At 37.9% G+C, this 27,998-nt stretch overlaps 1 protein-coding gene across 1 annotated transcript in view; it reads right to left on the bottom strand.

The window, feature by feature from the left end:
- The window catches only part of Neil3 (nei like DNA glycosylase 3), a 47,929-nt gene extending 30,164 nt beyond the window's left edge, over nucleotides 1-17,765 (bottom strand). The window contains exons 1-2 of the mRNA XM_004657068.2: nucleotides 17,566-17,765; nucleotides 5,151-5,266 (exon numbers count right to left, since the gene is read on the bottom strand). Of these exons, the coding sequence (XP_004657125.2) occupies nucleotides 5,151-5,266; nucleotides 17,566-17,721 (272 nt within the window). The 5' untranslated portion in view covers nucleotides 17,722-17,765. The remainder of the gene's footprint in view (nucleotides 1-5,150; nucleotides 5,267-17,565) is intronic.
- Nucleotides 17,766-27,998: the final 10,233 nt, after the last annotated feature.

The following is a 27,998-nucleotide window of genomic DNA, read 5'->3' as shown; positions in this document are numbered from 1 at the left end:
AAAAGAAATTAAAGAAGACATAAGTAAGCACTGATTTATACTATGTTATCTAGGTGGAAAATAATGCTAGTTTGGCAATTATCACCTAACTGATATATACATTCAATATTAGACCAAGTGAACCCCTCAAAATCCTCAGAAAGTATTTTGTAGAAATCAAAAAAGCAAAATCTGGGCTGGAGAGATGGCTTAGCGGTTAAGCGCTTGCCTGTGAAGCCTATGGACCCCGGTTCGAGGCTCGGTTCCCCAGGTCCCACATTAGCCAGATGCACAAGGGGGCGCACGCGTCTGGAGTTCGTTTGCAGAGGCTGGAAGCCCTGGCGCGCCCATTCTCTCTCCCTCTACCTGTCTTTCTCTCTGTGTCTGTCACTCTCAAATAAATAAATAAACAAAAAATTAAAAAAAAAAGCAAAATCTAAAATTTAGAAAAGCCTAAGAACTAAAATAGTGAAAATAATCATAAAAATAAATCCATGGACTCACCACAACCTAGTTTACTTTAAACCTACTTTAATCAAGACAATGTATTATTGTTAGTGAGAAAACAAATCCATTAAAGAATATGGCAATCTCAGAAATACACCCAGATAAATATAGAGTCATATCTCTAAATACAGAGTTTTTCATTAAAGTTGTAAAACAATTCAATGGAGAAAGGTTCAAATCTGTAACAAAGGTGCTGGAACAATTGGTTATACACAAGGAAAAGACTGTCAAAAAACAAGCAAAAACTTTAAAAAGTTTTTTTTTCATTCACTGCATACAAAACTCAACTCAAAACAGGTCAGAATTCTAAACACAAATGCTAAGAAAATAAAATTGCCAAAGGAAAATAAACTTAGTGAATTTCATTTGCAAAACTTTTCTTAAACGTTACAAAAAGTATGAACCATAGAAGAACAAATCAATAATCAGAAGTAATTAATATGAATTTATTGATATTTAAAGAGATAAGCCAGACTAGGAGCAAATACTTGCAAAACATACTTCTAGAATGGGAGTTCAGCCAGAATATGTACAGAATCTGTATAATTTAGTCATGCAAAGACACGCAACCCCAAAACAAGAGAAAGAGGTACATCATCGCATATACTGTACAAACAGTATGTTTACCAAGTGCACAATTATTTTGCACATCAGTAGTTCTTGTGGCCACTAAATGGCTAGTTTCTAGAAGGAACAGTGTCTCCAAAAGCCAAATGGGCATTTTGAATAAACAGAAGGTATTAACTACTCTGAAATATGTGATTTAGTTTAAAAGTTTGATACTTCAGATCCTTATAACATGTTCTATGACAGAATATAAAAGTTCTGTCTAAGCTGCTAAGCACTTTCATAAGTATTCATGATAGATTCCATAAAGACAGCTCAGCAAACCAAGAACAGTTGTATTATCTTTTCGATAGCAGATTAGAGAAGTATCACTTAAACTCCAATAAACTATAAAACTGATTATGTAAGTCATAAATCTATAGTTTCTTGTCTGTGAGTATGTGCCAATCACTGTCATATAAACAACAAATTGGAAATAAAGTGTTTTAGAAAGAGACATCTATTCAGTGTGTGTGTGTGTGTGTGTGTGTGTGTGTGTGTGTGTGCCCCTAAAATGTAACAACTGTGTTCATTTTGATTTGAAAGTAACAGCTTATAGAGTAGATTTGTCTGGGTGATATACGGACATACAGTTATGGAAATATATGTATGTAAAGAAAGTAAAGATAATATTTGTTTCAGGGATTATGAATGCATTATTTTATACTTTCTTCACTATCTCTTAGTTTGCTCTCATATTTGTTATGCTTATAGTAAAAAAAAATTATTTTTGCCTTGTTTTAACTGAAGCACCACTGTAAAGCATTCATAACATTTATCACACAACACCACAACTGTGCCCATGAAAGAAATGCTGATGAATTACATTTTAATGTTCCATGCAGTATTATGAGTCCTTTGATACATCAAAAATAACAGAAATAACCACACTACAATTTAAATTTTCCTGAGGCGTGGCTTTTTGCATGGCAAGTTCTCTTATTATAGCAGACTAAAGTATACTAGTATATTATCCTCTTTACTGCAGTCTATTTTTATAAATGAATTCCTGAAGATTCATGAATTTGCCCTCTGAAATACATATGCATTATGACTAAAATTCAGAGAATTTTGATCATGCATAGCTAGGTATTTGAGAAAACTCAAGGAAGTCTTTTAGCATGTTACTTGCTATATATACTCTAAAATCCAAGCAGCACTGTAAATAAAGAAACCATAGAGATTACATGTCTATCTCCAGGTCACAGACCTGCAGTCTCACACAAAGATTACATTGCTTTGACAGAGTCACCCATTTCTCTAAGAAGCATAGGTTGGGAATGCGTTCTTTTTTTAAAGAATTTAGGTTGTATGGTGAAATGGGATACAGTTGATTTTAGGTTGCTAAGCTCAGTTCAAACAGCTGATATGCCACTGACCTTGAATTGCTACCTACAATATTTGTTAAGTTTGCAGGAAATTGGAAGGAAGCAAGCCAGGACATTGTTTCCCACCTATACACTAAGCTAGGTCCTCTCCAGGGATAATCCTAGTTCATGTAGCTTGAAGATATGATTGCCCTTGTTTAGAACTTCACGGAACACTTCCTGACAGCCCTGAATTGAGAAATGATTCTCTCCTTATCAGTCTGGTGAAGAACACTTGATAAACCCTCCCTTTCATCCTACAGAAATAAATCTGCACTTAACACTGGAGAATCAATAACATATCAATGTTTTCAACCATTGTGCATGGATTCCATTGTGTACAACTGTGTCCAGAGCTAAGAGCTTTCAGCCACATCAATCTATTGCAGCAATAATGTCATCTGGAGTATATCACTACTGCATGAACCAGGAGGCATCTGCTGATGTTATCAATTCCAAACTAAGGAAAACCATGAACTGACAAAGTTGTCCAAGGATAGAAGCTGCTGACTGAAAAGAGAATATCTCAAAGGAAGAGCAATTGCATAAAACTGAAGTACTCTAAGTGTGTGGCAGATGCAAAGCAATAAATAACAATCACAGAGCCACATCACCTCACCTTTATGTGGGCATTATTCACCCTCAGTTAAACGCACAGGATGGAGGAGCTATTCTTTTCTTTCAAGGTGGTAACTGTTCAATATATTAATCACATTAAAAAAAAAATTCCAAAAAACCTATCTGTAACCTTTACAGGTTTGTAAAAGCTTAGGCTAAGCTTTGAAAAACACACTGAAGTTGAATAAATATATTAGCTTACAGATTTTTTCCATACATTTTGATATGTTTAAATCATTAAGTCAACTGAGGTCATAGATTGCTTGTCCTTCTGATACAGAAATTTTAGAAGGTTCTCCTTGCGAGTGAGGAGGCTTGGAGCCTTCTGTCTGCTCTTAGGTGGGCAGTAACTCAATAGCTAAGATGTCACTCAAGAGTCACGCAGAGCTTCAACTGAGTCAGTGGCCTTTTTAGGTTCTTGTCTTATGAATTTTGAAGAATGAATTTCACAGACAACAGCAGGGTGAGATATAGGATGTATAAGTTTATTAGAACTAGAGAGAAGGGAAGGACTCCTATAAAACAGAAGGGAGTCTCCAGGGAGGAGGAAAACTCATGAGGTGACTCTAGTTAGAATTTTCATGGGAAGGGGACTCTCTTTGAGGGTAGAAAGACTAGGTTTACATCCCAGAAATCTTAGTTCCTTAGGAAGGGCATAAATTTAATCCTATAACTTTCCAGAAAAGAAAGAAATGAGGAATAATCCATTTTCTAATTACAGGCTGAGTGACATTGTCCACATTCAAAGAGAAAGTTACTAATTTTGGGGTCGTGTTACCCTAAGCTGCCTTGTCAATTTTTATCTCTTATTTTTCACTTCTTTGCCAGAATATCATCCATGTATTTCCACAAGAGCTCTGAAGCAATGAGAACCTATTATTTCTGTGGGAAGGTATTGGATGTTAAGTCCTCAAATTCCATTCAAATCTCCAAAGAAAGAAAGAAGTCAGAAAAGTAAATATAAAAATCTAGAGATGCACTTAAGCTTAAATAGGGTTTGTCATAAATATAAGAACTGATGTCACTGCATGCAGCTGACATTTTGGTGTGAGGTCAGAACCTAGATGGGATTAGATAGTCATAAAGCTGAAGGAGCCCTCTAGGCCAATGAGCCACATCCTTGTCCAGTGATTAAAGAATTGAAAGCACAGACTCATTATAAATCATGAAGTTTATTTTTAGGGATAATCAGGAAGGAAAGCAAAGCAGAAAAGCCCATCAAAAGAATTCTCCCCTTTCCAAGCCTGAATGGGAATGGGGAAAAGAGATGGAGAAAATCTCCCCCACACAGGGAAAGGGAATTTCCCAATGTGGGTAGCAATGCAGACAAAGTGCCTGTGCAAAAAGAAACAGAGTGGGAGAGGAGAAGTGGAGGGGACAAGGCGCCAAAGGGTCAGAGGAGCTTATAAAAGGGGCCAAGAACAAAGAGAAACGTACAAATGTGTTTCAGGCTCATTTGTACTGATCAAACATCCAATTAGGATGAGCTTCATCTTCAGACTCAGGTGTGGAAGGGAGGGACCTGATTAGTTGATGAGCTCAAGAGATTGACACAGTAAGGGTCAGCCCACAGGTATACTAAGCCCAGGAAAACTTGAGAAACAAGCAGGTAATTGTCACTAAAGTTGATGCTTATAGCCATTTTTTATAACACTGGGTCAGATGAGGGTCTAGTCCTTCCAAGGCATCCAAGGTGGTATCCACATTACTGTGGGCCAGTTTTTAGCTAATTACCTACCAGAAAAAATACTATCTTGCTCCTAAGCCATATCAATATGACAACAAGAGACTAGTAGTATAAGCCATTTAGAGAATATACTCTAACTGAGACACCTTTATGGTCTATCAATTTTAAGAAAAGAACATATCAACCAGCTGCCAATAACCATGACATCACAAATTATTCTTTTTATGCTTATTGCTTTCTGTGATAGGGTCTCAACCCTTCATTTAGAACTCTCTTAAGGAGTACTTTCTACATGATTAAATGTGACACCTGGCAAACTACAAGAAAAGCTGCCTACACATTCCTGACCATAATGTCACAGGATATATTGTACAGGTTTATCTTACCGTAAAGCTTTGGTGCCAAAGTACAGAAAGAGCTCCTTCCCCAGAGTTTCTACACCACTGTAAACACATCCATTAAGCAGACTCAAGGAATTCTTTTTGTTACTCATTGCGGCAGCCTAGTAGAAAATACATACATATGTAAACACATACACATGCAAACTGTCAACACAATTATAATGTAATTCTTAAATATATACCTATAACTTCATGCTCAGGTACATTCCAAAAATAATGATCCCCAAGAATTAAGTCAAACAATTCATATAAATTAAAATGACTATGTAATCATTTAAAAAGGGCAACCAAAAATTTTAAGTCAAAAAAAGCAACTAGTAGATAATCAAAATGCTTTTTCCAAGATCATATAGTTCTATACATATAAAAGCACAGAGAGCTATACGAATAATGTAAAACTAACAACTGGAATATAGTCTGCTATTTCCTGAACCATCATCAAGTTCCCTGAAAGAATATTCAGATTAAACTTACTAAAAATAATTGATAAAATAAAAAAACAAAACTGAAATATTGTTAACTGTCCTAGTGAAATCTTAAACATGTCAGGAATAATTGGAAAGAAAGAATGAAAAAAAAAACAAAACCTACAAGTAAAATTAAGCAATGCCCTGAATAAAGCTTGGGATCCTATGAGGAGGGGAGTGTAATTTAAAACCTGTCCCACTCCAATCACAGTACAATGGAAAAATAAGCTCACTTTCCCTTCTCCCCATAAGTCTTGCCAAACCAGATAAAAAATGTTAGGATTACAATGTGTGTACTGAATACTGCAAGAAAATCAAGGAAATTCTAAATCAGGATAAAACATAAACATAAAATACAAGTCCTTCTGTTTGAGAAAAAAAGGAATAGGATTTTTTTTAGATAATGGCAATGGTCTTTTTCATATTTTATTGTTTAGCTATGCTATTTGATTGTTTTAATTTGTACTCAAATTTAAAAGAAAATTTTAGTCGGTGAATGAATATTCCATGTAATCAATAAAACAGGTACACACAATGATTCCCACACATTAACTCTTAATCTAAAGTCATCTTTCATTTACCTCTAACTTCTTTTTTCTTTTTGTCAAATGGACCTAAGACTTCTCTGGTGATTCTGAATAACATGCTGGTGGATAAATGGAGATGGGAGATATCGGGAGGTAATTATAAATCAACTTTAGACATACAGGCCAGGAGAAAACTTCAGGTGAAGTAATATGGTTTTCAGACTTTTGTTTCACAACTTTGTGTCATTCTACGTGCTTAAGGTGGTGTCACTATTCATCATGTTACTAAATTAACTTGTTAAAACAAGACAGTGCAATCTTTGTTTTTGAGAAATAATGAGATATTTTTAAAGATCAAAAGCAGACATCCTTATTCCACTATTTAAGTTTGTGGATCCTGCCAGAATTTTCCAACTGCCAAAAGTTCAGGGAACTTTAAAGGGTTTTAAGTACTTCATTTGTGTCATAAGTATGACAGAAATAATCACAGGCTTAGAATTGACTGAGAAACACATATACAAGAGTGGTCAATGCTGACAGCCTTCTAGGTCTGCCCAGACCACTAGGAACTGTGGAAGACTTTCACATCAGGAACTATATGTCAAGGTGTCACCATGTCTTCAGAGTTTCTGCCTCTACTTTCTTCTCTTTTTTAGTTGAACTCAAGGACCTCTCAATGACTACCAAGTACCGGCAAAGCAGGCTTGAGGACTTGGGGAGAGGAAAATATACATCCACATCAGCCTTGCTTTTACAAATGAATATGTGAAAGCCCTGAATTGAGAAGCAACAAGAATGTTGCTTGTCTGCCTCACAGAAACTTTAAGCACTTACATACACTTCAAGCTAAGTATAGATTACAATGACAGGTTTCAAGTTAGGTTTCCATAACAACAAATTAGTATGCAAAAAGTTCTTGAAACTAGCCAGGACACTTTTAACATGATGATATACAGGACATATGTAGAACTATGAGTATTTTAAATAACCGCAATCTAAGTAAAGATTAGGTCACATTTTTTGGGATCCCATATTTTAAAAAAAATCTCACTGTTATTTTTCTTTTTTTCGAGGTAGTCTCACTCTGGTCCAGGCTGACCTGGAATTCACTATGTAGTCTCAGGGTGGCCTTGAACTCATGGCGATCCTCCTACCTCTCCCTTCCAAGTGTTGTCACTGTTATTTTTAACTTCACGTCCTTACAGTCTTCATTAGCAACTGGCTTGAGCCATATCTTCTGAAGTCTTCTGGCATTACTTAGGACTCTCAGCAGAGGGTGGGGGCTGAATTCTACTCCATTTAAACACACACACACACACACACACACACACACACACACACACACGCATACACATACATATATTCATGTCTAGTATGTTTCTCTATATCCTGGTTCCAAAGAAATTATCTACTATTGCCTTCCTTGGACTTTGATTTCTTTTAGTGTCATGTTTTAAGTTAACTACTTACTATCTCACTAATATCTTATTGGACAATTAAAAATTATTTTGTCAGCTGCCACATTACTGTTGTTTGTACTGTAGGGGCTGATTCTATACAGAATTATCCTATTTCCTTTCCTTCCCAAATAAGAAATTACATGATTAGGTTTATTCACTCACTTCCCTACCCATCTATGCCTTATACAGGTACAGGCCTTCTTTTCTATATTCAATTCTGACTTTACCCAGTCTTTTTTTTTTTTTTTTTGAGGTAGGGTCTCACTCAGGCTGACCTGGAATTCACTATGCAGTCTCAGGCTGGCCTTGAATACACTGCAATCCTCCTACCTCTGCCTTGTGTGCTAGTAAAAGCATGAACCACCATGTCTGTTTTTACTTTGTCTTATAATGATGCTTGGCAGAGATAGATAAGGAAAATAGGAAATAAACAATGCTTTCAAAATAACTAATAAAATAGTAAATGAATCCCAACTATTTCATGTGATGGCTTCTCACATTGCTGAACTAACAGTGTATACAAGAAGTTGCATCACTTGTTTAAAAGCTGAGGAAGCCAACAGCCATGACAGTTCAAGTCAGTCATTTGACTTTCTCTACAACTGACATTGTCTAACAACAAAAGTGGTACATAGTGTTCAGAAAAATAGTCCTCTCTACCCAAAATGGTTGACTCATGGTCCATGGCATCTGGAAAGACAGGCTTCTCTCAAACTGGATGACTCATGGACATGGTGCCTAGAAAGACAGCCCTCTCCACTCAAACTAAACCATTCTGTCCTTATGGAGTCCATGCTCTAGAAGAGGAAAGTGTAAGCAATAAATGTAATATGATAATTTGTTAGGGCAATTTGAAAAGATATTGAGATGAGGAAGAGATGAAGATTGGGAAAGGGCATAACAGCTTGTACTATTTAAAAGAAAAAGTCATAATCCCATTGGAAATTTGGCATTTAAGCATGTTTTAAAATATAATCTTCCCTATTTTCTATAATGCATTTGAATGTGTGTGGGTATGTAAGTGTATGATATGTATGTGCATAGGCATGCATGGAGAGGTTGTACAAATTCTCTTGTAAAATGATCCAGTTTTCTAAGTAAAGTAGAAAACAAAGCCAATAAATAAAAGAAATATAAGCCTCATGAATCTGGGTCCTCCAGAGTTTTATGTAGCATGGAATATTATTCTAAACTCATCATTCATAGGTTTAAGCCACTGTCCAATGGACACAGCTGTCAGTGATGTGGCAACTGGGTTCTGTTAAGGGATTCCTATAATAAGACATCATGGCAGCTGTTAGTACTACACTCATTGGACCCATCAAATGGTGTCATGGATGAGGGAGAAAGGCAAACAACAACCAACCCCCTGTACACACAAAAAATGACATCAAAATGGTAGAGGGATTGGAGGGGTTCAATGAATCAGAGTGATAGGAAAGGATAACGAACAAAATACATTATTTATGTATGAAGATTATTAGCAAAAAGTTAAAAAACCATCTTACTGATCGGTCATAAAGAATTTAGTTATAACAATGTAATCTCATTAGTTACAAGTCTTAATCTCATAGAAGAAAAACCACTCCTGTTTATGTTATCCATATAATTCTTTACTTGCTCAAGTCATGACTCGCCTAATGTTTCCATTTTTTCCTCAGAGGTTCAGAAAAGCCGGCCAGTGTCTTAGAGATGCTTTCTACTCTCCAAGGACAACCAACCCCCTCCTACCACCACCTATTAAAACACTAAAACCTGGGCTAGGTAGATGGCAATTATAAGTGCTTGCTTGCAAAGTTGGTTGGCCAGGATTCAAGGTTTTACCATTCACATCAAGCAGAAAAGGTTGTGCACATGTGCCCCTCTACCCATCCCTCCACAAATGTGCACATAAAATAAATAATTAAAAAAAATACAACTTCAAACCCCCACAGTACTGTTTTTGCTATAAATGGAAGATAAGCAATTTTTAAATTTTTTTGTTATTTTTAGTTTTTATTTGAGAGTGACATACAGAGAGAGAAAGAGGCAGAGAGAGAGAGAGAGAGAGAGAGAGAGAGAGAGAATGGGCGCGCCAGGGCTTCCAGCCACTGCAAATGAACTCCAGATGCGTGCCGCCCCTTGTGCATATAGCTAGCATGGGTCCTGAGGAATCGAGCCTTGAACCGGGGTCCTTAGACTTCACAGGCAAGCACTTAACCGCTAAGCCATCTTTCCAGCCTAAGTAATTTTTTTAAATTAAAAAAAAAATCGGGGGCTGGAGAGATGGCTTAGCGGTTAAGCACTTGCCTGTGAAGCCTAAGGACCCCGGTTCGAGGCTTGCTTCCCCAGATCCCACGTTAGCCAGATGCACAAGGGGGCGCACACGTCTGGAGTTCGTTTGCAGAGGCTGGAAGCCCTGGCGCGCCCATTCTCTCGCTCTCCCTCTATCTGTCTTTCTCTCTGTGTCTGTTGCTCTCAAATAAATAAATAAAAATTAAAAAAAAAAAAAAGAATCACTGCATGGTTGGGCGTGGTGGTGCATGCCTTAAAAAAAATCACAGGTAAATTTGTATCAAATTATATCACTTAATATTAAATCACTATATGACATACATTTCAGAAGCAATCAGTTGAAAAGGAAAATATAGATTTTTAATGAAAGCTTTGACTTCCAAATGGAAAATGACCAGGACTCATAATATTGTCTCTTAGGGAAGATCCCAACTTGCTCATCCTAATTACTATCCTAGTTATTTCTTAGGGAATTCCTAACTCTATTAACTGAAATATATAAGGCCCTACTTCAGGACTATATAGAACATATAAGGACTAGGTGCCAAAAATGAATGTTGTGTTCTCCATCCTCCTTGTGCCCATACACAGAAGGATTAATCCAGCAAGACACCAAAGGTTGTCCTACAGCAGATTATATATATGGTCAACTATCATAAACTGTAGAAAAAACAAAACATAGAAAATTTGGTCATTTAGTGAAAGAAAGCCAGGTAGATTTCCCTTCAAACCTTTATGGTCATGGGCCACTTATTACCCACACAGAGGAAACCACATGTCCTTGCAAATAAATTCTGTTGATTCCAGTAACCGAATCCAAAATATAAAAGCCAATACACTTAAAATGCATGAGACCATTATATGTCTTCACACAGCTATCAGTGAAAAGTAAAATATATTGTTTTGGCTGACAGAGTCTTAAAGAGAGCTAGCTTCAAACCAAACCCTTAAAGGTATAATGCATCTTCTACTGGTGTTTAATCTTATGCCCTGTAACTATAAACAATATACACTTTGACATCAAATAAGGAAAAGTGAAAACAGTTATAAAATAAAAGGATCTACCAATGTTGAAAATCTTATAGCTGATGAATGTGAACATAAATGGTGTCAGTAAGGCAGACAAATTAACATGGGTGGAGAAATATTTACATGTGGGTAAACACTTTTGTACAGCAGAAACTCAACCAGCTATAGATACTGTTGACCATGGATTGAATACATTTAAGATTTTTTTTTAAGTACCTGATGAGGTATTTGGGAATTAAAATGAATTGTTGGCATGATTTCTCCTTGCTCACATATATTGTCTATAATCCATTCTGATTAAAATTTCTCTGCTGGGGGAGCTGACTAATCTTGAGGCTTTCTGCCAGCCACATTTAGCATAGTGTTTTCTAAGCCATGGTGCTTATTACACTGAATTATTATTTGCCTGGGATTTGTATTTCTCCCCTCTCTGTATGAGCTCCTTGGGGACAATAATCTATTTTCAGCTAATATCCCCAAGGGCTTTACAATATCTGGGGCTATCTGTAAATATTTGGGGATTAAGCAGACCTCTCTTCCTGTTCCCCCTCTAGCAGTTACTGGGACAGTATACCAACCAGTAACAGCTCATGGAAGGCTTACTCTTTCAAGAGGAAGTTTTATCCTGTTGAGGAAAGCACAGGCGAGCAGACTGTCACATCTTGTCATAGCTTCAGGAAGGAAGCAGTCTGGTAAACTGCTCTGATTATCCAGTGGGCTGGACTAATACACTCCAAGGTCCATCCTGAGTAGCACATGCCCTCCAGCAAGGCTCCACATCCCAAACACTGCACAACTTTCTGAAACTACAACCAGCTGGGATCCAAATATTCAAAACACATGAGGGGACATTTTACATTCAAATTACTATACATCTAAAGCCAAGTGTGCCTTTAGAGTGTCTATTCTCTGTCTCAATGCACCATGCTCATCTTGCATTACTTCTCCCAAGGCCTCTTGGCAAAAAAAATTAATTAAATAAATAAATAAATAAATAAATCTGTTGTACCATGTGTTTCATCTTCTTTTACAATCTCTTAACAACTCAGTCCATTTTTTTTCTAATTACCTACCATGGAATAGCATTAAATATAAAAGTGAGCAAAAAGTTTTGTATTTACCTGAAATTGACACAGAGAAAAAAGAACTTTACAAAAAGGTTTTGGACAGATTCACATGTTCAGTCACCATCCCCAGAGAATTCCATTCCTGACCTTCTCCTCTACCATTTCCACTTAGCATAAAAGTATGTATTCAAATATTTACTTAGAAAGAAATGATATATGAAGACCATTTTTATATTTTAGCTGTCTATTCTGCAGGTGCTTTACTCAATTCAGCTGATTCTCAGACACTATTGTTTTCTAATAAACTGTACATAGTACTTGTGGCAAAATAAAAATTTCATCATACACTTAATTATCACAAGCCTTTGCATATAGCTTCACTGCTTTTTAAAAAAATTCTACCTTTAGGGGAATTTCTGTGGTAATAGTCTCATGGCTTATATAATTTATTTTGTGAGTTACTGTGCTCATACAAGGTAAGGTCTCTACAGCAAACCTAAGATATTTATAAAATATTCACTTGTCCTGCTGTGGAATCTAAGGTTATCGCCTTTTTCTGCAAGCTTCTACTGCCCAGAAAAATTCAAACATTAATTTCTACAAGCCTATTATCTTTGCTATATCTATACACAATTGCCCAATATGTACTTGACTTTCTCATGCTGACCCTTATAATCTTGTTACTGTATTATTTGAACATTGTAACCTCTTTTTTTTCTCTGTGAAATACAGATGAAAATCTCCTTTGCCACAATTTTAAGTATGATTGAGTTGGGTTCACCTTCTCATTTTCAAGTGGCTTATTAATATAAAGTCAGCAAAACAACATATATTTTCAGACATAGCACAAGATTTATGGTGTTGATTACCATTTATCTTGTCTGTCCATGGGTGAACCAGAAAGATGAACTTTTCAGAGTGCAATAGGACCTTTTCATAGACAAATGTTTCAACTCTAGTGCAGTTATGTATTTTTGCTCCAGAGAATGTCGTATTCACTTTCATGCACTCACCTCCTTTATCCTCACATGCTTCCTGCCCACTCCCTGTAATACTTTTTTATAAAATTAGAGGTCACTTATTCATCAATCTAAACACTCAAAAAGCTAATTTCAAAATGCTCTCTAAGACCCAAAATTTAGGTCTTTAGAACCATACATCAAAACATATTCTACAAGTATTTAGACCCAAAGTCTAAATACTTTGTACCTTTCTTCACGAGGCAATAGTGTGTTCCTGACATAAAAGGGTCTGATAAGAAAGCCCTAATCCAAGGGAAGAAAAGGAATAATTACAAGGATGTTTATTTTGCTATTTAGCAATTTATAGGTCTTCCAATTTAATCTTAATCAAGTAAACTGAGATTTGAGTATAAGGATCTTCAGAAGAAGACAAACAATGGACAGAAATTTAAAATATAGATGATTACTTAGTGTTTTCTACTGTGTACAGAATAGTGTTGAATAAATGCTGCAATGGCCTTAGTTTCCTCATTTGTGCAAATAATAGAACATAGTTTTTGTTATCTTTCCTTTGCGATTCCATATAATGCCTGATGCTCATCATAATGATTATGAGTCACTAAGAAGTCATTAATCAGTATCCATCTAAGAAGGCCAGAAGTATAGGATGTATATTCTCTATGAGATTTAGAAAACTCTTTTGGCCACTTTAAATATATCTCTATACATTAGCTCATTATCTTAAATATTAATAAAGACAAGCTATGATCTATTTTTCCTTCTCTGAGCATGGAGAAGGTAAGGCAAATATTAACTATGGAGTTTCATATTTTTATATAATATGCACTTCCAAATGACACGCCCAACATATCAGACACGTTCTCTTAAGGAATGAGCCCAAGTGGAACTTAGTTTTAAAGCATTAATAATTTTATACACACACACACACACTAAAGAAAAGCTGCTTTTCTTCATCTATACAGCTTTTATTAATGCTTAATATGTTCATGATACATGATATATAAAGATGAATAAATGTAGGTAACATATTATCTGCAGGCATCAAGTCTTAAGGAGTCATAGGAATAACTGGAGAATCATGTTTAAAATGAGATGCTTATAAATAAACTTTTTCCTATCCTGTTTATAAAAGGAAATTGAACACAAATGCAGATTATACACTGATTTCACCAAAATACTGTATCCACCCAACAATTAAAATCGAGGATTGACTCTTCATAGCTCATTAGCCAGACACATTCATTTATATCCTGATATTGTTCCTCACCATAAGGTTTCACAAGACCCAGCAGAGCTTTATGCAATGTGCTTCCACAGTTGCATAATTTTATGCTGACAAGACAGTGGATCAAAACTTAGAGACATAATACAGCACATGGATGACTGGCAGGAGCCAAGATCTTCTATGGCTGGGCTTTTTCAAAATGAGGACCAGTTGCCTCAAGGGGAGGGGCACTGGGATGTTCCCTATGGACTTCAAACTAGAACAAAGAAGAATGCTATATGATAAAAGAGAGTAATTGGTTCATTGTGGCAGTAGCTCCTGAGGTAAGACTTTGAATTTTGGAACAATAATTATCTGAAATTTAAATCTTTTAAGTGGCCAATTATTCCTCTAGCTCTCCTTTGTATATTTTTTCATGTTTACTGCACTGTGTAAAGAATATAGTGTACAGTTATTGCAATTATTCTTAAATGCTGCTGCAAAAAACTAATCACTTCAAGCCAGTAGCAGAAACATAAAATAACTTTAGCTTGCTGGCATATATGACTAAGAACCAGGGGATATTCTTTTATAATAATGATCTTGCTAGAAGTTTGTGACAATCCACAGGGTTTTAATGAAGTTTAGTAGGGATCCAACATCTCTCTCAAATACAAAAGTGTTCTTCGTATTTATAAAGGTTATTATTATCCTTGTTATTTAGATTTAGCTCAAAAAATTGAAGCTGTAACAAGCTATTTAAAAGTTTATGAGCAGCCACAGGGAGATTAAGTGCATGTTTATTTTCAAATCTAGTGTCCATAGAAGTGATTTCTTTATCCCAATCACAAAGTCCTATCCCAATTTTCAATTCACCTTTCTTTAATGCATCAAACATAATAGCTTTGAATGCAGGTTTATTTATTTGTGGAATGTAGATTACTGAGTACTGTTGCCAAGTGACGCTAATTATTGCTGAACCATTAATGAAGCATTTATATTAGGTTATCAGGCTGCAGTCTTTGATGCCTTCTGAACATGGGAATGGAAGCTACTGAAAGAATTATCAGAGCAGACAGTTGACTGAAATGAACAAAATTTAAATGGTGGCAGACTGCCAAAACCCAAGGTCATACTTCTCTAGTTCATAAGTCATCACTGTCATGTGCAAGTCTTCATGAGCCACTCTATTACAAAATATTTTATTACTGAGAGTAGCTATCCCATACATAAGACTTTGGAGTCTGAAAGGCAAGCAAGCCCTAGCTCAATCCACTTCTACCCATGTGACCCTGTTCAATGGATATAAACTCACTTTGAACCTCACATCCCTTCTCTGTACCACTGGGTTAGTCCTTTATTAACAGCATTACTCTTTCTCAGGACTAAACGGACTTCATGCTTTGTCACCAGAGATAATCATCACAAACTTAAAAGGAAATGTTAATACTATTTTGCTTAAATGCCAGTGAGGTGATAATTTAAAACATTAATCTGGTCTCTTGCAGGAAGAACTTTATTCAAGTTTATAGTCCTAGAAGCTATCATAAAGCCTAACAAAACATTACTGTGTCTACTACTCAGCCCATAGTCTTTTCTTCTGAAATAATGATGGACTTCCCTAGTATCTAGTAGTACCTGAGTTCAAGTTCTACACAAGGAACTCTACTATAGTCTAAGTGAAGGAGAGTACCTGCCTCCAGTCTTTTCTTCTTCTTTCAGATAGTGATCTTTGCAAAGTATAATTGAATCTTATCACAGCTCAAGGATTCCCATGATGCCTATACAAAGTCCCTAGTGTAGTCTATGAAGTTCTTTCTGATCTGTCTTCTATCCACCAACCAATCATATATAAAACTACTCTATTCATCTCCCTTTTCTCCCCACTGGCTTCTTTCAGTTCCTCATATCTCTTTTCATGCTTTTTGCCTGAAGTATTCTGTGGCCAGCCTTTGCCCAAGTGCTGTTTATCTGCTATTCACCTTCATACATCAGCTTTTTGACCTCTTCAGGGAAAACTTATCTATCTTTCCATAGATCCTGATGAAACCAAGTACCCTGCCTTCAAAGAACTTATCAATTTATATTTCTTTAGGTTATCCTTGAATGTATGTCTGTGCTTATTCCATAACTAAAATATAGGCTCCTCAAAAAGGTTTGTTTTCACTCCCCAGGTTTCTTAAAAATATTCAAAATTTTGGTGAATGAATGATTTTCTTCAACATTAATAGTTTCTTAAAAAGGAACATCTCCATAGTACCATGAAACAATTTAAGAAATATGATAATTTTTAAAAGTACAGAGTACTTATTGACATATGTCAAAATAAACAGAGAGAAAGGAAGATTCAAAACTTTTTTTTTTTTTGGTTTTTCAAGGTAGAGTCTTACTCTGTCTCAGGCTGACCTGGGATTCACTATGTAGTCTCAGGCTGGCCTTGAACTCACAGCGATCCTACTTCTGCCTCCCGAGTGCTGGGATTAAAGGCATGCACCACCACGCCAGACCAAAACTTAATTCTTTCTCACAGTTAGAAAATACATTTTCTCAGACCTCATTTCTTTCAAGTTGGGAGCATATACTAATTTCATAGCAGGCAACATTTTCTTTCCAGACCGAAAGGCTATGAGGTAGCTTTACAGGAGAAATTGAAGTATAGCACACAGTATTGCATGTATCCATGAAGTACAATCCACTACACATATAAAAGGCTTTCAGAGCATGATAGCTTAATCAGAATATTTTTAGTGCAAGCTTTACATTTTTATCAAATGAATATCCAACCATCTGCAATGCTTGCCTAAGTGGTAAGAAATTTAAATTGTGCTACAATTTAAAAAGAAATAAATTTACTTAACGGAATCAGAACTAGGTTTCAGTGCCCCTTCATTAGATAGCAATATTAAGTTGAATGAGAAGTTAGTGTTAAATTTTCCATGTATGATTTCAGAATTATATATTACTTGTCACATACTAATTAATTGCAGATTATTAAGCAAGCAAGGAGCTTCATGTTAAAAGTTTTCAACTTTAAGAAAATGTGAATTGAGAAAACACTAGAGGTTGCAAAGATCTGATAGTATTAACAGTGGGAAATACAGATGTAGCTACAAGGAAAACATCTTTTGTTGATTTATAAGGGGATTAAGCAAAATGGCTTGGAATAAAACACTATCAATGGATTCCATCCCTGGGATCTAGCTCAAGGGCTATCAGCTCAGCCTCCAATTAGGACCTACTTCTCCTTTAGGAAATAATAAATTTTGGGAAATGTTAGGCCATAGAGAATCTCGACCTGAGTAGGTATGAAACAGCGAATCTCTGATGACAGTACTTTTTTTCCCACTTCCTCCAGGAAGGATCCCAGGCCTGATAAAGGAAGAACTCACCTGAAGAGAGACTCCAGCCACGGAGGCTGCGCGAGGCCACGCCGGGCCCTCCAGACTCAACAGGGCGCTTCCGCGCATTCCAGTCACCACTTGGCCCGGACGCACTCGCTTCCGAATTTTCTCTCCATTTAGAGTACAACCTGGTCCTTCCACCATCTCTACAGACGATGTTAGGGTCAAATAGTTGCAAAAACTGGTGGGAAAACGACTCCAACTCAACTAGTGCGCAGGCAAGAACACTGAAGAAATGAAGTTCAAATCTCCCGCGCGCCCCGCCCAGGCCCCGCCCGGGCCCCGCCCAGGCCCCGCCCACTCCGGGACTCGTGAACCGAGCCCGCCTCAGGCCCTGCCTGCAAACTCCACCCCCTGCCCTTAGCGGGCCGCGCCTGCGCAGCTTGAGACGCCTGCGCTAGTGGCTCAGGTCTCAGTCCTCTGATGGTGACTGGGGGAATGGGTGAGTGTAACGCGCACCGCACACACCGCCGAAGGAAGCTGAATTTACTGTAAAAACAGAAGACATTGGGACTTGAGAACCTCCAAGTTGTACTTTCTTTATTTTAAGGGTTTTGCTTGTGTGTTCAAGTTGCTGAGTCCGCAATATCCTAATCTCTCTGAGTCCTAAACCCCAAAGTTGTGTGTATTTGTGACAGGGCTATACTTTATACACACCATTCGACGTGAGTGGGAGGAGAAAGGGGAGGGGAAGGTTTATAAGACGAACAGATTTGATGCTTTGATTGTTTTTCCTCTTTTGGTTTTACTATATTTTAAAACGGTGATTTTGTACTTGAAATATATATATTCATGTCGATATTATTGTAAAATGTCTAGAATAATATAGTCATTTTCAGATAGGTAAGTGAACTTCATGCATAACATGTATCCATGTTGTGATGGTAGCTCCTGAGGTAAATGCTAGGGGAAAGTTTTTAAAAAGGAAGGACCAGACCTATTTGAATTTGAGGCAATTTGATGTATAACTTTCAAATTACACAGAAATCTAAGCCAAGATGAATGAATACAGACCTACATATATTAATCTTATCACTCCATAGAGTTTTGTGAATAATACAGAATTTATCCCTTTTTATTTTTATTTACTTGAGAGAGAGCCAGAAAGAAGCAGAGAGAGTTAATTAATTAGCTAATTAGTGGTCTGAATCCTAGTGGGGAGTAATTAGTGTCTAAAATTCTCTACATCAGATTCAAAGCTATTTGTATTTTACACTCATTCATTTTTTATTTACCTTTTTAAGCCATAAGCAATCTAAAAAGAGTATCATTCCCTCAAACTTAAATTCTGTTATATATACCATTTGGTGGAGGAAATTACTCAGTAGCTTTATAATTTCACTTCTGATTATTTGTTGGCATCTAACAAATTACTTCATGTGTTGTTTCAGTTTCAGTCAGAATTTGGCACAAGTTTATTTGGGTGGATTTAGTTCAGCATTTCTCAAAACAGCACAATTGTAACATTAAGATGCACTTCTGAGACCATTCACTTGTATAGCTAGAGGCAGCTTCTTGGTTTGTCTCAGAATACGGTGGCTGATTTACCCCAGAGTTTGTGGTCTAAGGGAAAAGGCAAGAAGAAAGCTGCCATGCTCTTTTCACACAGTGTCTTGGTATATTCTGTGGGGTTATTTTGTGTTCTGGAGGCTGACAATTCAAATATCACAGGGTGATACAAGCAGGGTGGTTATCTTGTGAGGTCTGTTTTGTGATTCCAAGATGGCACGTTGAGCTCTGCATGTCCTCCAGAAAGGTTGGAGATGTTGTGTCCTGTGTCCTTGAATGACAGAAAGTGGAAAAGGAAAAGGAACCCATTCTGTCTTTAATTTTTTTTTATTAGTTATGTACACAGTGTGTATACAGCCATCTTGGTACCATTCTTAGCCTCCTCCCTGTCCTCCCTCTCTGAAGGGACCTTCCTCATTGGGGAATGTGGGTCATACATTGTAGGGTTAGCCATCAGTTATGGGAAGGAGGCAATGTCTCTGTGCATAATTGCCGGATGTGTAGCTCTAGCAATCTGTCTGCCCCTTCTTCCGTGAATTGGAATCATTTCAGGTCTACCTCAGTGATGAGGTCTTGGGATGCTCTGTCTCTCTCAATCTCTGGTTTGGTAAGAGTTGAGTATTCTGTGTGTCTATCTTCTTCACCCTTGTGCTGATAACCAGGTTCACCAAGAAAGTAGCACTCTTGTTCATTTCCCCAATTCCTCTAGGGTTTCAGCTGGGGCCCTACTGAGGAGAAATGGGCTGACTCTCTTCAGGTTCTGTGTCCATCTGAAAAGAAGAAGCAAATTTTCAAACAGAGAGTGAATTCAGCAGCATATAAGTTGGATAACCATTATTATTTTAGAGAGAATTTAATAGGTGTAGGTCCTCTTGCAGTCCACAATTGGTGGGAGCTTGATCATGGAGAGTGGGCTCTTTATGGATATGGGTTTGACTTGTTTCCCACATTCATCTATGGGTTCCATTCCACTGAGTGGATCCATTAGCCAAATCAACAGCAGGTGGTTACCCACCATGGCTTTGTGCCACTATTGCACTTGTATTAACATCATGTCAGATTGTTTGCTGCTAAGTAGCTTAGACCATGAGTTCTTGGACAGATGTAGGTTATTTCCCCCAGTTACTCATGTAGCACCTTCTGGCACTAAACATGCTAACTGTCTGGGGACTGACTCTCTTTCAGATTCCAGCTATGTCACTCCATGTTCTATATAAACAGCATATGGTGTCTTTGGCAGTAGGGTCTTATCAATAATCTTTGGTGGGTCATCAAGTATGCTGACAGAATTCTGTCTTCTTTCAGGAAACCTTGTAGGTCTCTTTGATGAACAGATCACTGTGGATGTTAACACCATGCTGGTACTGGTACTTACAGGTCAGTGCCAAGGGAAAAGACAGAAGAAAAAGATAGATAATATAAAAGAGAAAGAGAGAAGATGGAGAGAGGGAGAGAGAGAGACAGAGAGAGACCGAGAGACAGAGAGAGACAGAGACAGGAGAAGATTAAGGTTAGTCTTCATTATACCCTCTCCAAGGCACTGTGATTCAGGTGTTCCTTCTAAGGAACTGATGAAGGTTCAATCACTTAGCCTGTATTTTAGAATATAGGATTTTATGGTACCATTGCCAGTTAGATCTAGTTTTGTGTCCACACCAAATTTTGCCCTCCCCTCCTACCCCATCCTCCCTATTCTCTGGTCCTTAAGATGCTTATTAGGTATGTCAGCCTCTCAGGCAGATCCAGGTTAGGAGTCACAGATGAGTAAGGTAACAATTATATTTCTGTGATTGGGTGAGTTCATTGAGAATGATCTGTTCCAAGTTTGACAAGTTTTCTTCAAATTTCATTATGTCATTTTTCCTTGTGCTGTGTAGAAATCCGTCATGTAGGTATACCACATCTTGTTATCCATTTGTCTAATGACAGGCATCTGGTCTGATTCCAGCTCTTAGCTATTATGAATTGAGCAGCTATAAACCTGGTTGAGCAAATATCTCTGAACTTAGATGTGCAGCATTTAGGGTAAAAGCCCAGTAAGGGAATAACTGGGTCTGTTGGTAACTCTATAGTCAACCTTTCTAGGAGTCTCCATAATGCTTTCCATAGTAGTTTTACCATCTGACATTCCCACAAACAGCGAATGAGGGTTACTATTTCTCCACATCCTTGCCATCATTTCTTTTCATTTGATTTTTTTAGTGTTTGCTGTCCTTATTGGTATAAGGTAGAATCTCATTGTTGTTTTAATTTGCATTTCCCTGATGATTAGAGATGATGAACATTTTCTTAAGTGTGTGTTTGCCATTTGTATTTCTTTCTCTGAGAACTCCCTGTCCAGTTTTCTGACCCATCTCATGAGTGAATTCTTTGACTTTTTACTGTTTAGGTTTTTGAGTTCTTTGTAGATTCAAGAAATTAGGCCTCTGTCAGTTGTATAGCTGGCAAAAATTTTCTCCCATTCTGTGGGTAATATATTGGCTCTGCTTGTTTTATGTTCGTGAAGAAATTTTTTCAGCTTCATGAGAACCCAACTGTTGAGTGATTGTTTAATTTCCTGAACTACTGAGATTTTCTTAGGAAGTCTTTCCCCACTCTTCTCTCATGAAAAGATCCTCCTATTTTTCTTCCAGGAGTAACAGAATTTATGGTCTTATATTGAGGTCTTTGATCCACTTGGATATGATTTTTGTGTGTGGTGTGATGTATGGATCAAGTTTCATTTTCCTGCATATGGTTATCCAGTTTGTCCAGCACCATTTGTTGAAGATGCTGTCTTTTTTCCAGTCTACATTTTTATGGCCTATGTCAAACATCAAGTAGCTGGAATTACTTGACCCAAAGTCCAGGTCCTCGATTCTGTTCTATTGGTCTATAATACCATTATTTTTATGCCAGTACCATGCTGTTTTTATTACTATGGCTTTGTAATACAGTTTTAGATCAGGCATGGTGATGCCTCCAGTTGTATTTCTTTTTCTAAGGATATGCTTAGATATCCAAGGCCTTCTGCTATTCTATATGAATTTTGAGATCATTGTTTTCTATCTTAGAGATGAAAGATTTGGGGATTTTTAATGGTATTACATTAAATCTGTATATTGCTTTTGGCAAATTTCCCATTTGCACAATGTTAACTCTGCCTATCTGGGAACATGGGCGTTTTTTTCATTTTCTCAAGTCCTCAATTTCTTTCTTTGGTGTTTTTGTGTTTTCATTATATAGGTCTTTCACCTCCTTGGTTAATGATATCCTAAGGTATTTGTTTTTATTTTATTTTGATCCTATTGAAAATGGGACAGTGCCACTTATTTCTTTCTCTGTATCTTTGTCTTTTCCATATAGGAAGGCTACTGATTTTTGTTCATTGATTTTGTTTCCTGCTACATTACTGAAGGAGTTAATCACTTTTAAGTGTTTTGAGATAGAGGTTCTCAGGTCACTTATGTACAGAATCATATAATCTGAAAATAGAGGTAACATAACTTCTTCCTTTCTAATTTGTATCCCTTTTATTTCTTTCCCTTGTCTTAATGCTTGAGGTAGTACTTTCAGTACTATGTTGAAGAGCAGAGGTGAGAGTAGACACCTCTGTCTTGTTCCTGCTGTCAATGGGAATTCCTACAGTCTCTCCCCATTAAGTATTATTTGGGCTTTAGGATCTTTATATATAGCCTTTCTTATGTTGAGATGTAAACTATCCATGCCTATTCTCTCCAATGTTTTGATCATGAAGTGATGTTGTATTATGACAAAAGCCTTTTCTGCATGTATTGAAATTATCATCTGGTTTTCATGTTTAAGCTTATTTATCTGGTGTATTACATTGACAGATTTCCATATTTTGAACCACCCTTGCGTTCCTGGGATGAAGCCTACTTGATCCAGGTGGATAATGCTTTTGATGAGCTGCTGAATTCAATTTGCAAGGATTTTGTTCAGGACTTTTGCATGTAAGTTCACCAGGGAAATAGGCCTGTAATTTTCTTTTCTTGTGGCATCTGTCTGGTTTTGCTATTAGGGTGGTACAAGCTTCATAAAAGGAGTTGGAGAGCTTTCCCTGTGCTCTGATTGTGTGGCACAATTTGAGAAAAATTGGTTTCAGTTCTTCAATGAAGGTTAGACAGGATTCAACTGAGAAGCCATTTGGTCCTGGACCATTCTTTTTAGGGAGGTTTTTAATTACCCTTTCAATCTCAGTGTTTGTGATATGTTTGTTTAAGAGATTAATCTGCTCTGAGTTTAGCTTTGGTAGGTGGTATGTGTCCAGGAATGCATCCATTTCATCCATATTATCCAATTTTGTGGATCAGAGGTTTTTCAAGTAAGTCCTGATGATTCTCCCAATTTCACTTATGTCTGTTGTGATCTCTCCTTTTTCACTTCTAATTTTGTTAATTGGAAGCATCTATTTTTTTTTTCACTTGATCAAAATGGCCAGGGGTTTATCAATCTTGTTTATTTTTTCAAAGAGCAAGCCCTTTGTTTCACCAATTTTCTTAGTTGGTTTCTTAGTTTCCAATTCATTAATTTTTGCTCTGATTTTCTTTCCTTCTGGAACTTTTTTGGTTGGATACTTCTTGTTTTCCCAATGCCTTTAGGTGGATGGTTGAGTTAATTTGGGATCTCTCTGTCTTTGTTATGAAGGCATTTAGTGCAATGAATTTTCCCCTGAAGACTGTCTTAATTGTGTCCCATAAGATCTGTTACATTGTGTTCACATTGTCTTTCATTTCTATAAGTTTTTCAATTTCATTTTTTATTTCATCCACTACCCACTTATTGTTTATGAGTGTGTTTTTCAATTTTTAGGAGTTGGCTGGGCTCCTAGCACATCTTTTGTTACTGATTTCTAACAATGCAACATTGTGATCTGATATCATGCAGGAAATTAGGTTGATTCTCCTAAATATATGGAGGCAGGCTTGATGACCCAGTATATGATCTATTTTGAAGAAGGTTCCATAGGCTGCTGAGAAGAATGTGTAATCTGTGGATTTGGGGTGGAATTTTCTGTAGATGTCCATCAGGTCTAATTGATCTATAGTGTTGTTGAGCTCTCTTACTTCCATGTTAATTTTCTGTTTAGATGATCTATCTATTGCTGATATTGGAGTATTGAAGTCCCCAACTGTGATGGTGTTGGTGGTTATTTTTGTTTTATTTTCAAGTAGGTTTTATTTTATGAATTGTGGTACACCTGTAATTGGTGCATAAAGATTATTGTGATCATTTCTTTGGTAATTAAGAAGTGGCCTTCTTTATCTTTTTGATTATTTTGATTTGAAGTCTACTTTATCTAAGTGTAGCTGCACTTGCTTACTTCTTATTTCTATTTGATTGGAATATCATTTTCCACCCTTTTACTCTGAGGTGGTGTCTATATTTACTAGTGTGGTGGGTTTCGTCAAGGCAGCAATTTGAAGGGTCTAATTTTCTGATCTTCCCTGTTAGCTTATGTCTCTTGATGGGTGAATTACTGCCATTAATATTTAGGGTAATAACTATGAGGTGTGATTTAATACCTGACATATTGTGGTGGTTTATGTGGTTTGGTATTTTCTTGGCCTTTGTAGTTTCGTGATCTACTTCTTGTAGGCACTTGAGGATGATTATTTGATTCTTTTATGTGGAGCAGTCCCTTAAGTACTCTCTGTAGGTTTGGCTTTGTGTTCATATAGTTGTAAAGCTGAGTTTTATCATAGATAGTTTTTCTTTAACCATCTATTATGTGGGATACTTTTGCTAGGTAGAGTAGCTTGGGTTGGAAACCATAAGTTCTTAGAGTTTGCTGTGTTACATTCCAAGCCTTTCTGCCTTTTAGGGTTTCCACTGAGAAGTCTGAAGTAATTCTGATGGAGTTTCCTTTATATGTAACATGTTGTCTTTCCCTAGCTGCCTTTAGGACTTTTTCTTTGTGATCAATGTTTAGAGTCTTAATGATAATATGTCTTGGAGAATTTCTGCTTTGGTCCAGTTTGGAGTTCTGCTAGCTTCTTGTAACTTGATGGTATTTTCTTTTGAGAGAGTGGGAAGTTTTTCTTTGATAATTTTTTTTTTTGTTTTTTTGTTTTTGTTTTTGTTTTTGTTTTTCAAGGTAGGGTCTCACTCTGGCCCAGGTTGACCTGGATTTAACTATGTAGTCTCAGGGTGGCCTCGAACTCATGGTGATCCTCCTACCTCTGCCTCCTGAGTGCTGGGATTAAAGGCATGTGCCACAACACCTGGCTTTCATTGATAATTTTGTTGGATAACTTTTCTATGCCTTTGGTCTCAATTTTTTCCCCTTCTGGTATTCCCATGAATGAATATTGGGATGCTTAATGGTATCCCACAGTTCTCTCATGCTTTGTTCACAGAAATTTTTGAACTTCTTGAAACTTTTGGGCTCATGAACTGTTTCTTCTGTTTTGTCTTCCAGTTCTGAGTTTCTATCCTCCACATGGCTGACTCTATTCTTGAGAGATTCTGTAGAGTTTGGGACTTGTTCAATTTGGTTCAGATTTTCTACTACTTTTTTTATGTATGCTTTCCAACCCTCTGTCAAGTTCAGTATTCACATTTTCTGACTTTCTTAATGTTTCATGGGGTTCATCCTTGTATTTTTTTATATCTTCATTGAGCTTAGCTATCTTGTTATTGGTTGGTTTTTTTGTTTTGTTTTGTTTTTGCTATTTTTCAGATCATTTAACTGTCTTAGGAACCCTTTTTTGTTCTTTTCTGGTATGTCTAAAATAGTGAGCATATCATTCATATAATCCCTACGATCATTGGTCCTTTGTTGAGTTTCTGCAAGTTCTTCTATTTTCTTGGCCAGGGTTGCATAGTTTGTTTCTTCATTTTGGTGTTCTGATCCTATTGTCTCTTCTGTGTATTGATTAGAGACATCCATTGTGGCCCTGGGCAATCTAGCTGGATTTTCTTGCATCTGATTTTTAATGCTATTCCTTTTTCCCTATGGTCTGTCCATCACAATGTTTCAGAAATCCTAGGGTATGGCATGCTAGCCTGTGGGCCAGGGCTGTGGGGTTGGTGGTTAGTGGGATGGCAATCACCCACGGATTTCAGAAAGGCTAGGGCAGAGACACTAGCCTTGTTCCATTTTCAGGGGTGGAAGGGGGCATCTGAATGGAATGGTGATTGTGCACTGGGCTCAGATGGGCTGGGCAGGAATGGCAGCTGGGCTGGCAATTGCCCGTGGGGGCCTGCAAGGCTGGGCAGGAATGGCCACTGTGATGCTTGATTGCTCACGGGGGTCAGCAAGGCTAGGTGGGGATGGCAACTGGGCTGTCCAATCATGTGTGGGGGTCTGCAAGACTGGAGGGAACTGAGATTGCACTTGTATGGGGGTCCACAAGGTTGGGTAGGAACGGCAATCACATACGCCCATGGGGATGAGCAGGGCTGGGTGAGAATGGCAGTGGTGATCACATGAGCCTGCAGGGTCTGCAAGGCTATGTGTGAATAGCAAGTGATTAGCAGAGCTTGGCAGAAATGGCTATTGTACATGGGTTAGGGTCAGCAAGGTTGGGCAGGGTGGTGACTGGGATGCCAATCATATCCTCTGTGGAGCTCTGTCTGGTGGCAGGAAAGCCTAGGGCAAAGAACCTAGCCTGCTAGCTTGGGTTTGCTTGGCCTGCATTTAGTGCAGGGGGGACTTCATACTGGGACTGTGGCTAGGATGGCTGATTGAGGGGGTTGGGGGACTGTTGCACTACCCAAGAGTGTGGGAGTCAGCAGATTCCCTATTTTGCTTGCCCATACTTTTCCACTCGAAGCCTACTAGAATCAGCAAAACCCTAAAAATAACCCCTTGAACCTTAAGGGTCTTGCCTTTTCTTCCCTGTTAAGTCTGGAACTCTTCTATGTTTGGATTAGAGACATCCATTGTGGGACTGGGCAATCTTGTTGGATTTACTTGCATTTGATTTTTCATATTATTCCTTTTGTGCTGTTTTGCCCATCACAATGTAGGAATTTTATTTAATTTAGAAGGAAGCTATAGTTTACCCTTGAAGTATCTTCAGTGATTATTCCCTTTTATGGTTGTTTCGACTAGGCTTCTGATTGCAATGTGGCCTGCCTATTCAGAGGGAAGGATCCTGTGAGGCTCTGGTGGGGTCCGGATCCTGATGAAGGCTCTTGTTGTTCTGTGATTCAGGGTATGGGACTGTGTGGTCAGGTAGCCCGAGGGGACAGGGCTAGGGGTAAGAGGACAAAGCAGACTGGTGTTGATGCTGGGCTGTGGAGGGAGGCAGCATGGGCATGCATGGTTGTTCTGTGATGCTGAGAGGTGAGAGGATAGGATAGCGGGTCCATTGGGACCCTGTAGTAGGGGGTGAATGGGACTGCTGTGTAGTATGACAAGGCAGGACGGAGATGGGTGACTGCTGAAGGTCAATTTCTTCAAAGGATCTTTAAGAAGTATCAAAAATATATGGACATATTTTCATGTGCAGGGGGAAACATGGAGGTCCCCTGTGGTGGGAAAGCTTTTGGAGGGGGAAAGAGGGAAACCCTAGGGGTGGGGGGAAAGGTAGCCTGCTGGCCTGAGTCTGCGCAAGAGGAGATGGGGAGTTGGTAATGAGTGGGACTGTGTTTGCACTTGGAGGTCCCCTGGGAGAACGCTAGTCTGCTGGCCTGGGTCTGTGCATGGGGTTGGGGGGCAGTGGCTAGTGGGATGGCATTGGCATTTGAATGTGGAGCTCTGTGGTGGTGGGAACACCTAGGGTGGGGGCGAAATCCCTAGCCTGCTGGCCTGGGTCTCTGCATGGGGGTAAGGAGTGGGGTGGGTGGCAGTGTTTGTGATGGCATTCACTTCACACATGGAGCTCTGATAGCCTGCTGTTCTGGGTCCACTTAGCCTGTTGTTCCTGCAGGAGGAACCTGGGGCTGGGACTGCAGCTGGGATG

Source organism: Jaculus jaculus, chromosome 1, assembly GCF_020740685.1.
Source record: "Jaculus jaculus isolate mJacJac1 chromosome 1, mJacJac1.mat.Y.cur, whole genome shotgun sequence".
Taxonomy (NCBI): Eukaryota; Metazoa; Chordata; class Mammalia; order Rodentia; family Dipodidae; genus Jaculus; species Jaculus jaculus.
Note: the sequence above shows the minus strand (reverse complement) of the source record. Positions and strands in the feature narration are given on the sequence as shown.